We start from the raw sequence: 18,927 nt of genomic DNA on the forward strand, positions 1-18,927 counted from the left end.
TCACTCCACTCCTAAACTTCCTTTCTTCCTCTGCCATTCGTTGAAGTTGACTCTTGCCTTCTACATCGCTTGTTGTCTCTATTTTTTTAATTTTTCCTCTACTGATATCTCTTAAGAATGACTCATTTGCCGACTTTAGCTTCCTTGACATCCCCTACCTTTTCTTTCATCGACGTGTTGATCCCATTGTCACTTTTGACTTGTTTAATATTCTCACCCCCTTCCTCTTCTTTCACGATAGTAAAATTTTCACTAAGAATTATTATTTCTAATATCAGATCTATTTTTAATGATTTTGATCAGATTGATATGTACCTGTCGATAGTGTCCAATATGTTAATACACTAATAAATATTGGTATTTTGAGTAAAAATAAAATGAGACTAGAAAGAGAATGAGAGATGATAGGAATGAATAAGGAGGAGAAAGAAAGAAGAAGAGGAAGAAGAGGAAAAGAAGGAAGAAACATGAAGAGGGAGGAGAAAGAAAGAGAAAGGGAAGGAATAAAAATAATGGCATACAACAATTGTGTGGCAAGGTCGTGGGGGAAGATGTAGATAGCTATGGCGGTGTGCACGAGGGAGGTGTGCAATTGTAAATGTGAGGTGTTGCATGACAAAGCGGACCAAATCATGGTCTGCATATTACTTTATGTCCGAACTAATATATACTCGCTATTTCATATCATCTTAGGTGTAACATCAATTCTTGACTTTCATTAGACAAAAAGATTCTTCATCACTTTCAATTCTCATTGTCACAGGCATAAATGAATATCTTTATATTTATTTTTTGAATCATATGGTATGAGGCTTTTATAGATAAATAACTTATTAAAACAAATGAACTAGTGTGTAAAACAATTACTAGCGGATTATATATATATATATATATATATATATATATATATATATATATATAGGTTGAATGCTTAAAGAAAAAAATAATGTATACTGTGATAATATCACCCGAGTTGATTATTCGTGTTTGAGCCTTCAATCGCATATGCAGATTGCGTGAGACATTTACACTCAATCACTCAGGAGTTAATTATAAATTATCTTTTGTAAGTAGTTACTTTTAGTTTTTTGATCATTTTATTTTTAAAAGTTATATTAAATTTTTTTTAATTACGAAGGTAAAATATTTAATCATGTTACTTTAATTTTTTTATTTTTAATATTATAAAATTATTTTTTTAATTTTAAGATTTTATCTTCGTAAGTATAAATATTTTAATATAATTTTTAAAAATATAATGATTAAAATACTAAAATAATTAATTATAAAAAACAATTTATAATTAATCTTTACTCGGACGAGGGGCATAATGAAACGTGCGGGAGTCACGTGAGGCGTTAAAGCCGAGGGATCGGAGGGGGGTACAGTCGCACGTGCGGGGATCAACTGAGTTCCCTTGCTCCGAGGTGACGAGGCAAAAGGCGGCGCGACATGCAAGCCGGCAGCCTTCGGAGCAACGACGCACCACTCCAGCAGTCGACTACTGACGCAGTCCCACGCGTCCATTCAAGTGTGCCCCACTCCTGGCGCGACTCCACGTATCCAGCAAGTGAGACCCACCGAACGGGACCTCAACACTGCTGACCCGCCACGTGACCCATGCATCCGCAGACTCCGACGTAATTACGAAACCACCCTCCCCCTCGTTCCCGGCACTCCATTCACCGACCAACCAGAGACCCTGATGGGTCCCCTGATGCGTCGACCAACCACGAGGTAGGTACGCCGCGAAGTTGGAAACGATTCGAAGAGCACGAGTTTTGAGGATCACATTGGCTGCAGTCCGCAATCATCTTACCCAAGGAATGATAATTAATCTGCCTACCTCACATCTACCATAACCTATATTATATATCTATACAAGCAATGACTTCAAAGTCTTCCTAATTTAATTTCTCATCCGGAAAAGATTATGATCACCATGTATTGCTCGAATAAACCACTAAACGCAACGGGGACGAATGCCTTGTCTTATACGTGGAGTACAACGTAGATTATCACACATTGAAGCTTTCGCACGCCTCTTAAACTTACCGGATCAATTCATTAATTAATTCACCGGCTCGTCCAAAGGAGGAGGCAAATAAAGAGACGGCGTCGTCTTATGCCCAAAATAACCTTTCCTCCTCTAAATGAGTTACCTGCGTTGGACCGACTCTCACAATAGACCACAGTTCATTAGCCTTAACGGGTCCCACCATAGAGGGTTTCGAAGGGTAGTCTGTCTGCGCGAGTATCTTAGCCTTGGCGGAGGGATGTTAAAGTCATTTGGCCCCTTCTCGGCCGCAAGAAATTTCTTAAGGCCCGGCGATTAGGGGTTTTGGAAGCATATCGGGCTTCGAGCGGAAGAAAGAGCGAGAGGGGGCGAGCCTGCCGAAGAACTCTTCCTTTCTCCCGATTCCCAGTTCTTGGATCCAAGGCTTCAAGAAATCGCTGTTCTTGGATTGGATTGCGTGGCTCTACGCGGGGCGGCAGGTGAGGATTCTCTCGTGGTTCGCGACTCCTGATCGTTCTTGCGTTAGGGTTTGATGACGAAGTGCTGATTCTGGTTCTTTTGCGGTTTCTTGGTCTTAGAAGAATTCAGGTGTTATGTACGTTAAGGTCCTGTTTGGGATCATGCCTGCGTTAAGAGAGGGTCGAATTATTCGGATGTTTATCGTCTCTGATACAGACTTTCTGTGCCTTTCCTATTCTTGCATATTTCAAAATGGTTTTTGTTTCCATTTGGTTCTGGGAACTGGTATTCTGATTTTGGGGCTGATTGCTGGTACTGGCTTCTGGTTATTGGAATTTTCTTGACCAAGTTGCAACCTTTACAAAAATTCTTGATTGTGGACTGAAAACAAAAGGTTTCATAGCGTGCGAGTTTTGTATGTGTCGCGAGATATGTAATAGGCTATGTTACTTTGCGGTTTGGGTCGTGTTATTGGTCCTTTAGGGAATGTAGGTACGGCTTCCTCTCTTTTTCTGTTCTATTGATTTACTTGAGGGCAGAGCAATGATTTCCAGATGGCAATCTAATTACATAACTAAATTTTTCTTGTCTACTAATTTTTATGACTCTCTGCAAACTTCTTTATGAGTTTTGAAGTGCTTGCACCCTTCTGAGGCACTTCTGCTTGTCCAACTCTTTGCATGGTGAAATTTTAGAATTTAAAATCAGGATCTAGCCAGTGCACTGGCAAAGAATATTTAACCTACTAGATAATTCATATGCATGTGTCTATGTAGTGTTCATGTTCCTCAATAGTACAATTCTGATTGAATTAGTTGACTTGCTATGTGTTCTAGGTTTGTTGGTTTCTTGTTATTGTTTCAATCCAAGTTATATTATGAACGTCTAACAAAATTTATGAAGTCTTCTGATTGGCAAATTCTGGAAAGATCGTCTTTGTAACTTGACATATGCCTACGGAAAAGTAATTTGCATTAAATAACTTGTCTATCAGCATTTTTACCTTTCTGGCTTTCTCCGACACATTCTCTGAATAATTTCTTTTTTCTTAAATTTTAGTGTGTCAAGTTGAAGTGGTTCTTAATTTTTCTTTGCACATTCTTAACTTGCTGGTTCAATTTTGGCTTTGTTCAAATATATAACATTGTTATTTTATCTTCTTGGCATCTTCTTTTTTTGGCATCAGGCACCTCTTCAAACTCGGCTGCACAAAAGATAGGCATCAGTGTCTTTGCATTATTCTTCCGCCCTAAGATGTTACCTGGAGTTAGCATCCTGTAGAAGTACAATAAAGGTGGTAGGAAGGCGCTTACTCTCCGAAATATGCAGAATATCATTAGGGGCTAAATGCCGAGTTCAGAAACAAGCAGCACCTTGTAATAATGGCCACAGAGAGTCCATTGAGATTCATAGAGAATAATGGAGCTGACAGCTGGCTCCTTGATGAGGACACATCAGAATTTGCTTCAACAAGTAATTTAGTTTCAGAAGAACTGGGGTTGCTTTTAAAAGGACAAAAATACCATGGGTCCAAGAACGTCAATGGCCTCAGTAGAAGTGGAAGTGCACCTCCTAGCATGGAGGGTTCTCGTGCAGCATTTGATATCTTGAGAAACCAGACTGCTGACTTGGGTGTCAGCTTGGAGAACCTAAGCAATGCAGTTCAAAATTGTGGATCCGAAGAACAACTCCGTGCTCATCCAACTTACTTAGCTTACTACTGTGCGAATGTGAATTTAAACCCCAGACTTCCTCCGCCTCTTATCTCTCGTGAGAATCGGCATTTGATGCAACACATTGGTGGGTTTGGGGACAATAGAAGAATGCCTTCATTCGATGACAACAGCAAGTCATCTATTTTATCATCTCGACCTGCCCTTCCAACTCATAATGAGGAGCCTGAGGATGATAGGTCACCTACAGCAGAATATAGTGATTGGACAGATAAGAAAACTGTTATTTTTCCTGGGCATTCAACACATGTGCAAGGACGTCATATGTACCCCACAGACTTGGTACAGGTAGTTAGTGTTGCTGGTAAAAATGAATGTTTGAAATTCAAGATTGTGTTTCTTTATTGTGTTTCTTTACATCATACATTGTCTTTTGTTTCTAATGCATGCCGTAGGCTGAACCTGAGAGCAGGCTTTAGTTTCCTTTGCGACCTAGTTAACTAAGGTTTCAGAAACAACCTCTACATATAGAGATTAGGCTGCATAAGTTGACCTTCTCCAGAATCCACATTGTGGTGGTAGCATGTTCACCCTAGGTTGAGTCTACTCACCATTTGTTGATGGTCTAAGCATATATAACTTGGGATGGAACTTATTTGTTATTTCATGTAATCCTATATCTCTCAACAACTCAATAGGATCATTGTCTGCGTTAATCAAAGTTTGTACCATGACAGCCAAAGCAATATTTTTCTGTAGAACTGCCTGATGAAATTGTTTGAGATGGTCTGAAGAGGGCCCAAAAGTGTGAAAAACTATGACTTCAACTTGGGAGTCATGGAAATTTGGTGCTGACTGTTATGCATTGAGGAATGCTTTCCCTGGTAGTGAGAGTGAGCCTGCTGATCCTAATTTTGTTAGAGACTTTATGACTTGCTCCTTGTGTTGCACTGACCTCAGCCTGAGCTAGGCATGTGCTCATGCTTGTCGTAGGTATTTATATTTGAGTACCTCTTTTGGAAAAAACTTTGTGACAACTGCCTAACTGCATGTGCATAAAGGATATACTGCTTGTTAAAGGATGAGTGCCCACTTCTTGGTGAAAATATTAGGCCTTGTTAAGTTCTTGAAATATAATTCTTTTATTTGCTAATCGTATAGTGACCAAAATTTTGTTACAGTTAATATTTTCATGATTGCAATCAACACAATGTTATCTCATAAGCATTTTCTAGAATCTATGCCTGTTGAGCTTAAACTTCGCTTGGTGACATATTTTACACATGGATCCTGATAATTGGTTTGATGGTCCTCATGAAGTCGGATTGTTTCTGATGTTACAGGAACAGACTTCATATCCTGTGTATAGAGATCATTCCCACCACTCAAGCCACACTATTATTGAACAAGCAGCTATACAAAATGCCCTTTCAAACCATCTAAATGATTATTCAAATGGCATGACAAATTCAGAGACAAGAACACCTGGTGCCCATTCTTGTACTCCTCACTTAGGCTCACATTCAGTTGGATTTGTGTTGAATGGTGACACTGGTGCTTTGGCAGTTCCAGGCTCAGCATCTACTGACAGGACAGTTAATCTACACCAAGGTCAAAAAAAATTGAGCAGTGGCGATACCTCCATAGACAAGAGTGTGCCACCCAGCAACATTATCTGTTTGGATCGTGATAATATTGAAGATGAGATGAAGAATTTAAGGTTATCTACTGATGACCACAGAAGTCACCATTCATGGCAAAACTCTCAGCAAGTTGGCTTATACACAACGAGCCCTTCTTCTCATGCTCAGATTGGTCAGTCTCAGATTATTGCTCAAGGAGTGACCCATTCTCAAAATACTGGGGATCATGTTTCTCACGGTCAACCTAAGCTACCCTCAGTTGAAATGCAGCCTTTGTTGCAATCTGCTGGCACTGTGCCTTCATTGTATGTCCCAGGAGCTGGATATGGAGCTCCATATTACCATAATTTGCAATTCCCTAGTGTACTTCCTCTCCAGTTTGGCATAGGTGGATATACCTTGAATCCCTCACTAGTGTCTCCACTTGTTACCGCCTATCCACCTCATCATAGTGCTATGCCAATGCCTTTTGACAATGTCGTAGGCCCAAACTTTAGTGCTAGAGCTTCAGGAATATCCACTGGGGGAAATGCTGTTCCTGGTGTTGACATGCAGCAGTTGTATAAGATATATGGACAGCTGGGTCTAGCTATTCAGCCTCCCTTTTCTGATCCTTTATATATGCCTTTTTATCATCATTACTCTACGGATGCACTTGCCGCTGCAGGTCAATATGATTCAAAGATCTCCAGGGGAAGCGCTGTGGGAAGCCCAGCAGGTACTTATGATCTTCAAAAAGGTCCAGGTTCTTCTGCATATTTACCTGAACAAAGGCCCCAAGTCATGGGAGTTGGTGGTGTCAACACTCTTAATGCTATAAAAGGAGTCACTATTAGTCCTGGCTACTATGGGAATCCTCCAAACATGGGTCTCCTGATGCAGTTCCCGGGCTCCCCGCTTGCCAGTCCTGTTTCTCAAGGATCACCAGTGGCTAGGACAAGCTTTTCCGGAAGGAAAAACGACAACACTAAATTTCCATTCGGCTCTGAAAGAATTACAGGTTCTTCCGGATGTTCATTCCAAAGAGGAGGTGAGAAGGTTGATGATCCTATATCATACTCTTTCCTTGAAGAGCTAAAGTCCAATAAAGCTCGTAGATATGATTTATCTGATATTGCTGGGCGTATTGTTGAATTTAGGCAAGTTCTGATTTTTTTTAATCTCAACCTCTTTTTTTATTGTAATAGTGGATTTTTTACATGATGTAATGATATTGTTCTTGTACCGTCTACATCAGTGCTGATCAACATGGGAGTCGATTCATTCAACAAAAGTTAGAGACTTGTAGTGCTGATGAGAAGGCATCAGTTTTTAGGGAAGTTCTTCCACATGCTTATTCATTAATGACTGATGTATTTGGGAATTATGTCATTCAGAAGGTATGGTACTTAAAACATTTCAATGACTGTTTCTGTGATCAATTTATGATATATTTGCAATTTGTGATTATCTTCTTGTGTAGTTAAAATTGCTTTGTCCTTACAGTTTTTTGAGCATGGGAATCCTGAACAGAGGAAAGAACTTGCTAATAAGCTTGTTGGCCATGTCTTGCCTTTGAGCCTTCAGATGTATGGCTGTCGTGTAATTCAAAAGGTATCTCTTTCTTCTAGGTATCTATTGATCTGTTTGATGCCATCATATCAATTTTCTTTGTTGGAATTTGAATGCTTGATATTGTATGGATGTTTAAAACTTCATGGATAGCTAATGTGTGGTCTCCCAGACAGCAGTTGTGCAATGTGTTAACAAGATTTTTCACAATGCTGTTTGACTTTAAAGATAGAACTTGTTTCTTCTGATGGGCAGCAGCAGACCATGTTCTTCTCCTATAATGCAGCCTTTCTCAGATAGGTTAAGTAAAGTTGCTATTCTCTTTCAGTTAGGAGCTTGAGAAACTGGTGGCATTTTTCCAATCACCGTCACATCATGATTTTACTTAGGCTGCTTGATCAATATTGCCAATCATTTTTATTTTGTTATTTTCTTTTTTAGGGACAACTATCTTTATCATCATACTTACCTTTTTCCCATTATGGTTATTGGTTTATAAATGTTCATGAAGTTGATCCTTCTGAGAATGGATCTGCTCCTAGGCAAACCAGATTTAGGCAATAGAAGATGTAGAAGGTCTTGGTAGGATGGACCAGCGATTTCAATAGGCGCTCGAGCCTCGCCTCGGGCGAGGCGAGGCCCGAGCGCCTTGCTTCATGTCCAAGCGGTGCGCTTCAAAGAGGCGTCGCCTAGGCGCTTGCTCGAATCGCCCTGCGCCTGGGCTCGGGCGAGCGCCCGGGTTAAACCAGGCGACCCTGGTGCTTTAGTTGGTTCAATCGAACCAACTAAAGCACCGATATCAACCTCCCAGCATCCCTCTCGCGACTTCCCCAACCCTAACACTGCTCGTGATTCTGTCGTTGACATTTCCTCTTCGCTGCCACTATCGTTGCTCGCCGTTGCCACTGTCGTTGCTCGCTGATTGAACCAACTAAAGCACCGATATCAACCTCCCAGCATCCCTCTCGCGACTTCCCCAACCCTAACACTGCTCGTGATTCTGTCGTTGACATTTCCTCTTCGCTGCCACTATCGTTGCTCGCCGTTGCCACTGTCGTTGCTCACTGATTGAACCAACTAAAGCACCGATATCAACCTCCCAGCATCCCTCTCGCGACTTCCCCAACCCTAACACTGCTCGTGATTCTGTCGTTGACATTTCCTCTTCGCTGCCACTATCGTTGCTCGTCGTTGCTCGCTGCTCCCGCTCTTGCTCTTGCTACCGTTGCTCGCTACGACCTCTACCGCTGCTCTCAGTCAGCAACATCGGTCTTACTCTTACGCTGCGCTCTCGCTATCGCTGTCGTTGCCACTATCACTGCTCGTCGTTGCTGTCGTTGCTTGCCACTGTCGCCGCTCTCGCTACTCGCTGCTCACCGTTGCTGTCTTACTCTTACTCACTCTTCTCACATCGACTCGATAGTATACTATTAACAGTATACTGTTAACTGTATACTAGTAACAATATTTTTTTTATTAGATTAATAATTTATTATTTTGATTTTAATACTGCTAATTTTTCTTTATTTGAAATTATTGTTTTGAATTTTGAGACTTTTTGTTAATGTGATATTGTGATATTGCAAGATTTTCTTAATTTAATATCATATTTTTATTTAAATAATTATATTTATTAATTATATTATATATTTTAGTGTCTCGTTTCGTTCGGGCGAGCGCCTAGCGCCTCGGGCTTTTTTTAAACCTTGGCACCTAGCGCTTTTTAAATAACTGGGGTGGACCATATAAGTAACCTTACATAGCACACTATCCACTGTTAGGCACTGATTTATACTATTTATTTTCTTGCCTCATAACAGAACAGAAAATACTAAGATAAACATGTATTAAATAGAGGCCTTTTCTCTGCTTATGGATTTAATAGTGATGAAAGATTTGATGGATATAAACATACCTTTGATATTTCCAGAAAGCAGGCATAGATCTTGTAACATGCCAAAAAGAAATCATAAAATATTCTTTAGATTTTTCCTCATTTCAATTAACATTAATGCACAATAATAATGAGAGCAACATAACCAATATTAATTCTAGTCGAGGCATGCAGAGAACTAAATGACCCAAAACTAAAAAGAAAGTAGCATTGAAGATATGAGAACAAAGATATGAGGAAAATATAAGAAATCAGATAGAACAGTGAGAGATGTGATGGAACGTGAATTCATAGGAAGCTTTCTTTTGCTTCAGGTCATAATCACAATCACTTATTAAGCCATTGATCACCTAATCTGAGTCTTTTCTGGATTGGAGTATTTTGGTCATCTTAATATTTCATGACTGTATATCTTTCTGCAGGTCACCTGTTGATTGAGTTTGATCGAGTTATACTGGATTGAAGTTATTGCAATTAGTTTGATTGAGTTTTTCCTTTTTTAAGAGCATAAACTTTTTAGGTTACTGGGCTCTATGCTTAGGTCATACTAGTCTTTGGATAGTGATCTTGTTTAAATTCTGATGTAACCCAGGGAGATTAGCCTCTTGTTTCCATCTTGTTTCTTTAATTCATGTCTTATTCTGATTGCAGGCTCTTGATGTTATTGAACTAGAGCAGAAAACACAGCTTGTTCAAGAACTTGATGGTAATGTCATGAGATGTGTTCGAGATCAGAATGGGAATCATGTAATTCAAAAGTGCATTGAATGCGTACCAACCGAAAAAATTGGTTTTATAATATCTGCATTCCGTGGTCAAGTTGCAAACCTTTCTACGCATCCCTATGGTTGTCGAGTGATTCAGGTTTGGACAGTTAATATTTTCTAGACTAGTATTTTGGTTCTGAGATAAGTTTCACATACCACCTTAATATTCTAAAGCATATCCATTGTATTTGAAGAGAGTCCTGGAGCATTGTACAGATGAATCCCAAAGTCACTGCATTGTTGATGAGATTTTGCAGTCAGCCTGCCTTCTTGCACAAGACCAGTATGGCAATTATGTTACACAGGTGAGTTATATCACTGTCCATTCATCTCAAATGAAGCGTCCCAAAATCAGTTGTCAATTAAGGTTCTGAGAGACCCTAACACCATATACTTATCTTTTATATTTTTAGACAAAGACAGCACGTACCTGTTATGCCAACCTCTATTTGACCAATATCTGTTGTGCCAGCATATCACAATCACCTCACCACAGTACTGTGCTACTTATCTGACACTACTGCATTGAGAAGCATATCTTAAGTGCAAAAATCCAAAGAGATGCATTGCCCGATTGACAGTGTTATGCTGGTATCTTGATGACGCCCTTCGAGTCATGGTTTTTTTTTTTTGAAGAGCAAGCTTCTTGAGTTGTTCTTGAAGTTTGGCTTGTCTTCTAGACTGTGGTTATCTTCCTTATTATGACAAGTATGTGGAACTACTTCCCTCCTCGTTTGGAGATATGTAATTAGGGTTAGTCTTTTGGTCTGTCATTCTTTTGAAACAGTCCCACCCTGTTCTGCACTTTTTGAGTGGGTGCATCATTTGACATCTAATACCAGGAAAGGACTCTTTTTGAGCCACCATAAATATTTATGTTTTATGTTTCACATGGTTGGAAGTTATAACTAGAAAGAATAGGAGAATAATTGACCTTTTTTTAGTCTGTTACACAAAAATGATTTCCGATATGCTTGACTCACCTGTTCAGGTTGTCTGTTACAAATGTAAATCTTCTTGTTGTATCCTTTTTCATTTCTCTTTTTCCTCAATTTTCTACATAGTGACTTAACAAACAGCACAGGTCTTATTAAAAAGGTATCTTGATTTCTAGATAAATGTAGATCCTATCATTCTCTAGCTGTTGTATCTTTGCTTTGTGCAGGCTCGTCTTAAATGGATGAATTTGAATATTATATATCAAGACGATCGTTCTAAACTGCTTTTGAGTATTGATACTATCATTCTCTAACTGATTTTTATATATTGATATGACTTGTTACCTACAGTCACAACTTACAACTAGCATATTTATTTGCTTTCAGCATGTTTTGGAGAGGGGGAAGCCACATGAGAGAAGCCAAATAATCCATAGTTTATCTGGACAAGTTGTACAAATGAGTCAGCACAAGTTTGCCTCAAATGTTGTTGAGAAGTGCTTTGAGTATGGTAATACTGAAGAAAGAGATTACCTGATCAAGGAAATAGTTGGACAAACTGAAGGAAACGATAATTTACTGGTATGTTGAAAACCTTTGGATTTTTTAAAGAGAAGATATAGTAGGTTGTTGATGTGCTATTGAAGAATTTTTATTGATATTCTACAAATGAACCGTTTCTGATAATCCAGAGCAATTATTATTTAAAGCTGTCTCTGTTATAGTTTAGTTACTCATATTGCTCGAAATTCCATAAATAGCAAAATACTCAAATAGACCAACTAAGGTGCCATGTCTTGTGAAAAAATACAAAAGAACTCATATTTCCACTTGTTCCCTACTTTGTTTTATTCATTTAATTTGATTTAGGATAGAATTATATACGAATTCACATTATTGCATGATGATAAACTATTAGGTATCACTCGTAGCTGGGAACTAGTATTTCTTATGCTATAGGCACTACTATGTCTTCTTTAGGAAACATCTTGTTATGAACTTCCAAGTGTTTCATGATCTTAAGTTAAAAAACAATGTGGCCTTCATGCTTGTAGTCACACCTTCTCTTTTGTCCTTAGTATAAGTGGCCTAAGCTTATCCCACACAATATTTAGACCAAGGCTTGTTGTTTCGGGTACTTGACCTATTTCGGAGATCTGTCGGACCGATACATACCAAATAGTACTGGTGTACGATCACATGGTACATCGGTATGTATCGATGTTTCGCAGAGGAAGAAAAAGAGGGAGAAGAGGAAGCAGTGGAGGAAGAAGGAAAGAGTAAAAGGTAGTGGAAGAGAGCCATACCTAATAAGTAATTAGGGCAAAGATCGTGTGTGGCAGTGTGCAGCGAGGTCACGACAAGTGGAGGATCGGACTGGGTCAATTGGCACTCGAATCAGTATGTGCTGCCCGTTTCATACCGATCAAGGTGAAACATTAGTCCTTGATTTATACATGGGTGATATACCACATGGACTCAGATGATGTCGATATGGTTCGTTGACTATTTTTGCAAACAATGTTTTAAAAGCGTTAGGCGTCAAGTTCTCAAAATGCTCGAGGCGTTAGGTGCCTGCTTGAGTGAAGCAAGGCACTCTCGAATATTAAAATTGGTGTAGGAAAGTAATCGACGAAGGGCTATTACCTACAAAATGAGAAAGAGAGATGGCAAAGTAACTTGCGAAAGGCCATGGAGGAAGGTGGGGGAAATTGGCAGCAGACAAAGCTGTAGACAGCAGTGGACAAGGCGGTAGGGTTTTGGTGGTCCGGGGGGGGGGGGGAGAGAGTAAGTCGTATTAGTTGGTTAATTGCCCATGCTTGAACCAGGACCAATTTGGCTCAGGTGCATGCCTGAGTTGTCCAATGCTTGGCTCAAGTCCACCTGAGTGGCGCTTAATTGAAACAAATCTCCTCGCCCGAGTGCCTTTTGAAAACACTGTTGGCAAGTATATAATATTTTGCACAACTTTCGTTGTATCATTTACTAGAGGTAGATTGGTCTTTTGTTGGCTCATGCATGATGGGATTATGGAAAAACGTGATTGGTTGCTGTGGTGTCCTATTTTGATTTTGACACTTCATTCTTCAGTAGTATCTACCAAGAAGTTTTCATGTTTATGTTTGCTATTCCTGAGGGGTAGCAAATGCTTGGTAATTTTACTGGAGAATAAAATGCAGACGTAAGTGGCATAATCTTTATGTACATGCAATGATAAGCATCAAATCCAACAAATTTTTTTTCTTTCCATTTCCAATTTAGAATATTTATGTCAAAATTTTTAACCGACTAAATCCTTTAAAAGGTTTTTGCAAATCGTTCTGAAGCGTTGTATATCACTTACATTCATGATTCATTAACAATATTTCTTAGTATAAAAATTACGTTGGTCACTGTTTGTGGACAAAATAATGTTTTACAAGATTTCCATCCAACCTGAACTTGTGCATGTTGGTGATTTGTTTCTTCTCTGTTGTATTCTTTCAACTGTTAGCATGCTTCGATGTTTTGATGTTTGCTCTTTTCCATTTGTTATTTTCAGGTGATGACGAAGGATCAATTTGCAAATTATGTGGTTCAGAAGATTCTTGATACCTGCACTGATAAACAACGTGAGGTCTTGCTTAATCTCATAAAGGTTCACTTGCAGGCTTTAAAGAAATACACCTATGGGAAACATATTGTTGCTCGGGTTGAACAGTTATGTGGTGAAGGTGATTCATACTCTACTGGTTGATTTTTAGAAATTTCTGTAAAAAATAGATATATCACTTATAATAAAAAAATTAACTTCAGGTTTTACTACCTGTCACATATAACATCTGGCAGTTTTGTAGATAACTGAAAACTTCTCAATACCGTAATCTTGTTTTATTTCCAATTGCATTGTGTAGACCTTGTTATTCCCATTTTCTAGAAATTACAATGTGGTCCTGCATGTTGTTAACTTGATTATGCATTTTCGCCTTCATCCATGTTATGTTTACTACCTGAGTGTATGAAGTAGCCTAAGTCTGACTCTCAGCTGTAATGTTGATGTTCCTAATGGGACTTGAAATTTGTAATATTAGTATAATACCTTAACTAAAATGAAATAATATCATTTTGTAGTCCAACTAAATTAATGCTAATGGCAACCTTATTCCTTATTTTGTAGCAATGACAATCATGGGGCTAACGCTAATGACAATGATAAACATAGAGCACTATCCCCTATTTGTCATGCTTGGCCCTGCCAATCTTTTTTTCTCGTTGTAGATTAATTTTTTGGTTTTGCCAAATTAAGGGATTTCCCCCAACTTGTTCTTTTTTGAACACAATTTCAATCTCCTTATTCTCTAACTAATTTCACATATTACGCTTATGTTGGTACATTGATACCAACATGGAAAGAATTTTATTTATCATAGCTCTTTCTGCATTTAGAAGAATTTCAGATTGTACTTTCAGATCTGAAAGTGCCATTTTAAATAACACTTTTATTAGTTAAAATGCCTAGCGGATTGTTCTTTCTAATGCAATTCTCAAATATACTCTTAAAAAACATTAATGTATCTCAATGAGAAGCATAAATTTAGATCAATAAAAGATTTTAAAAAGGAGGAGAAAAACCAGGAAATTTTGTCAAAAAATTAAAAGGTTAAGTCTTCTTCACCAACATTGCCACAACTTCACTCACCCTCCATGTGCACTTCTAGTTTTGTTTGGAGAAGCTTACCACATGTTTTATTCTTTTTTAAGAGTTAGGGTCTGTAGTATTTGAGTGAGGCCTTCAACATGTTGGTAAAATCTAGGTAATCTTGATTCTTATATGAAGATAAAGAAAAGGTTCTATATTCATCTGGGCTTTACAGACCAGTAAATCCTACAATTATCAGCTTATTAATTAATTTGTATTATATAAAGCTAGTGACTCTGTATAACTGGCAATCTGGTTGGACTTTTCTTTACCAGAAAGGAAACTCTTACTTCACTAACTTATAGTTGTAATACAAAAAACACCCTCTGCATCAGAGGAAACAAAATTATAAAGAGGAGAAGACAACCCTCTCTGCCACAGAAAGTGAATTTTGTGCTTCTAGCATTAGTGGCCACCTATTTGGTCGCTTTGTTGGCCTCATGAATAACGTGAGCAAAATGGATGTTGTCAAACATCTTTACAAGCTCAAAAATGTCTTTATACACATTAGTTTGGTGCCAGCAGATTTGTAATCCCTTGAGCTACTGCCACTAGGTTGCCCTCTTTTGCAGCAGTAACCTAGTCTACATCATTAATGACTTGAACAAACCTACCACCTGCAAGAAGACAATTCCCATCAGAGTTTATTAAAAATCCAGCTCCACCATTGGGCTCAGAGAATCTGGTTGATGGACCAAACATGCATCTCCAAAATGATTGAGACGATCCATCAGGCTTTTAGAAATGAAGTTTATACTTGCAAGTCTTGGCCTACACAAGCTGCAGCATAGTTTCTCTGCCTGTTAGTCATATTCTCTTCTCTGGATCCCAGTTGTATGGTCAAAGAAGCTATTCAAACTATCAGGATCATTACTGGCACATTGAAGATTTATGTTTCACAACCTTATGTACCGGCTTTACATTCGAACTTGCACCTCTCTTGAATTTATGCAATGCTGTCATGAGTTGCTATGCAAGGTCATCTAGTGTATGTTTTATTTTAGTTGTTAGGATGAAGTTGTCTTCTAAGCTCTTGAAGTTGTGAAGAGTAGTCTGCCATATAAAGTTTTTATTTTGTGGCATTCTTTGTTGGGTGTGGATTTATTTACATTTAGATCGTTTATGAAATGACGGAACTTAATAGATAATATATTGGAAAATAACCTCAGGCCATAAGTCAATCCAATATTTTTTATGGAAAGACATTTTACTTCGTGAATGTTCAGGTATACATGATGAGGTTTGCAAGACTTGGAAGATGGTTAAGATTAGTTAGGATTATGATACTAGAATAGGACTGGATTGATTGGATAATGTCCTCTGACATAATTTTTAGAACTGACAGGCGAACGACTGGAAAAGGTCTCAGATCAATCTATGGTTGACGACATTAAATGGATCCTGCCAATGTTGACAAGAATGGACCAAGATGCAATCAGCCACTACCTGGTGTTATTGTAACTCAGTTGGAATTGGAGGAAACCAATCAAATTTTAATTGGGACCTATCAGACTGCTCTTGGATTAGTCACGGAGCCATCTAGACTGGCTGGAATTAGTTAGTTGGCCCAAGTTCTGATAGAAGATTGATAAACCCCTGATTTTCAATGCCAGCTAAGACTCAACTTGACGAAGAATTATTCCAATTCCAATAACCATGGTTGTGGCATATGATAAATATTTTTAGTTACTTTATGTTTGTCCCTTCATGCCTTCCATTTTACTTTTCATTGGCTTTTAATTTTCTAGCAATAAAACTTGTGGCTTTTCTGCTGTGTTTTTTATTTTTTTCTTTTCCGTTGCTATACAAATAGTAACCTGTTTATTTTATAAATTGGTAGTTCTAGTTTCCGCTGTTTCTAATTTGTTTGCTGACTTGGGATACTAAATGTCTCGTATCTATATCATAATCTGGTAGTTCTTACTTCTGGTGTTTGTAACTGGTTTTGCTCAAATTCATACACTATCCACATACAATTTCATTAATATTGTGTTCTTACCTTAATTTGTATGGTTGGATTGCTTCATTTCGACTTAGGTGACCAGGGTTTTATTTATGAAAACAGTCTTTTCAATCTCCACATTGGTGGTAGCCTTATGCACTAGGTTTTTCCCTTTTGGTTGATATGCAAAGACTACATGCATGATCTTTCAATCAGTAATGGGTACTTCTTGCCTTAAAATGTTGCCAACGTTCTCCCTTTGTTTGTTTACCCTGAGAAATTTAATTCTTCTTGGTAGTCTTTGGAAACCCAATAATGCAAATTGAATGGTAGATAAGGGTATGGGAAACCCAATAATGCAAATTGAATGTAATAGACTTTTAAGTTATAGATTTCTTAAGTTGGATGTGCAAACTGTTAGGCTTGTCTAGAACTTGTGTCTAACAGCTTATAAACAAATAATTTTTTTTTATAGTATGTGGTGTGTTTTAATAGAAATTATATTAAAACATAATGTTATGATGGTTATATGGTGTATGGTAGAAGGATTGTATGTAATCTTATCTGGCAAATGTAGGAAAGCTGATCTACAGTAACTTTCTACAAAATTTTATATTGCTGTTACCTGTATGGCATGAAGTTTTGGCTAGGAACCTTTGATATACACCCCCCAACCCCCGCCGGCCCGTGAGTGTCTTAATTTCATATTTGTTAATATTTCATTGAGGTTTGTGTGGTTTTGTTAATTTGAAATTAGCCTACATGCTGATATTATTGGACTGTATGAGGTGACATTATTGGTCATCGAGCTTGATGTTTTAGTTTATTTTGGGGAATGCAACTGACACTAAATGATTTCTACTTTAAATTCACCAAATTGGTGATATCTGAAGAGGAGCCAACCTCAAATAGTTGGGACCTTTTAACACTATGCTGTGGGTGATAGATTTGGAGGGTTTGATTTGTTGTGTTATTTACTTAAGTTTTATGCTTTCTTTTTTATGGTCAATGCAGATGTGGCTCCTGAATCATGAACCACGTGTGGTGGTTTCGACCATGCTTCCCTGATTCACCTAGATAAGCTCCTCCACAGCAGCATCTTTGGCTGCACCGATGATTGGAAAAGAACCAAAGTTCCTGGAGTTCTACCGGTTCGTTATTGGGGGTGGCTATCAACCACCTGCCATTTACGATGTACAGGTTCAGGGCTCCCGTAGGGTAGGTTGATACAGTAGGTATATATTGAATGAGTGACATGAGCTCAAGCTGGTATAACGTGTGTATTTGTAGGAGTCTAATGTTAGGGGGTTGGAGTGTATTTAAATATGATGTTGGTGAAATTGATGGGGCTAAATAGGTTTCATGATTTGATTGAATGAGTTGTTGAATAGTAATATGGTATGGTGAAGAAGCGTGTGTGACGACTTGGAAATTAAATTATTGCTTGGATGTTCTGTGCTGCCTGCAAATGTGAGTTTAGCTATGGATTGTACAGATTTATTGGGGATGGAGTACACAGATGCGTAGAAAAATGAACGAATGGATTGAGGCCTACTTGCATATTCCCATACGGCTGCTGCTGCATTTGTTCTCCTCCTTCCATCCCCTCTCACGAGGTAATCGTACGAGATAAATAAAAAAGGGACATTCTGCAGTCTAGATGAGGATCCTTATTATTTATTTACCGTATCATCACTTTGATCGGCAGAGAGAAGGCTCACTATCTTGCTCATCATCTCTTGCAATTGCACAAGAAACAATAAAGCTGAACCCTATCATCAACTTTGATCAGCAGAGAAAAAACTCTATCTTGCTCCTCGTCTCTTGCAATTGCACAAGAAACAATAAAGCTGAACACGTTGTTCCATAACACCAGTCATCTTCTCGAGCAGCAGTCCTGAATGTATACGTATGATATTTACAACACCACGGTGAATACGAAAAAGAGATACTAAACTTAGTTGGTTTTGTTTGAATCGTGTGATACCTTTACATGTTTGTCGGTTGGTCTCTTCAAAAAGTTTTATGATCCCTTAAAGATATGCAAAAGAGAAGATATGTTAGAAAAAATGTTTAACTTTGAGATCTTACAAATAGTTATATCAGCACGACAAAGTTCTAAGGTGATTCGCCGCGACAAAGATCTTAGAAAAAATGTTTAACTTTGAGATCTTACAAATAGTTATATCAGCACGACATAGTTGCACGACAAAGTTCTAATGTGATTCGCCGCGATCAAAATTCCTCATAAATGTCCATATATATTGTTGCGGAACAAGGTCTCGAACCAATCCTATATACTATCATATAGGCCCATCTTGTCATGTGCTACTATGGTAGCTCTTGGGTGCTATGCTGACTGAC

At 38.3% G+C, this 18,927-nt stretch overlaps 1 protein-coding gene across 2 annotated transcripts; it reads left to right on the plus strand.

Moving 5' to 3' along the window:
* Positions 1 to 2,338: 2,338 nt before the first annotated feature.
* Positions 2,339 to 18,017, plus strand: LOC135660767 (pumilio homolog 5-like). 2 transcript variants are annotated; one of them, XM_065176432.1, is made up of 10 exons: positions 2,339 to 2,496; positions 3,663 to 4,497; positions 5,493 to 6,931; positions 7,030 to 7,171; positions 7,278 to 7,385; positions 9,889 to 10,101; positions 10,199 to 10,309; positions 11,330 to 11,524; positions 13,485 to 13,656; positions 17,578 to 18,017. In XM_065176432.1, exons 2-10 carry the CDS (start codon positions 3,859 to 3,861, stop codon positions 17,595 to 17,597), a joined length of 3,039 nt encoding a protein of 1,012 aa, XP_065032504.1. In that variant the 5' UTR covers positions 2,339 to 2,496; positions 3,663 to 3,858; the 3' UTR covers positions 17,598 to 18,017. The 2 variants fall into 2 exon arrangements, with proteins under 2 accessions (XP_065032504.1, XP_065032505.1); XM_065176433.1 differs by having other exon boundaries at positions 3,663 to 4,491.
* Positions 18,018 to 18,927: the final 910 nt, after the last annotated feature.

This window comes from Musa acuminata, chromosome BXJ1-4 (assembly GCF_036884655.1).
Source record: "Musa acuminata AAA Group cultivar baxijiao chromosome BXJ1-4, Cavendish_Baxijiao_AAA, whole genome shotgun sequence".
In the NCBI taxonomy this organism is placed as follows: Eukaryota; Viridiplantae; Streptophyta; class Magnoliopsida; order Zingiberales; family Musaceae; genus Musa; species Musa acuminata.

What these genes read in the sequence shown, in the direction of transcription:
- LOC135660767 (XM_065176432.1), top strand. Translation starts at nt 3,859, where the DNA reads ATGGCCACAGAGAGTCCATTGAGATTCATAGAGAATAATGGAGCTGAC. An exon ending in ACCCCACAGACTTGGTACAG is followed by an intron (nt 4,498 to 5,492) that starts GTAGTTAGTGTT and finishes CTGATGTTACAG; the next exon opens with GAACAGACTTCATATCCTGT. An exon ending in ATGGTTGTCGAGTGATTCAG is followed by an intron (nt 10,102 to 10,198) that starts GTTTGGACAGTT and finishes TTGTATTTGAAG; the next exon opens with AGAGTCCTGGAGCATTGTAC.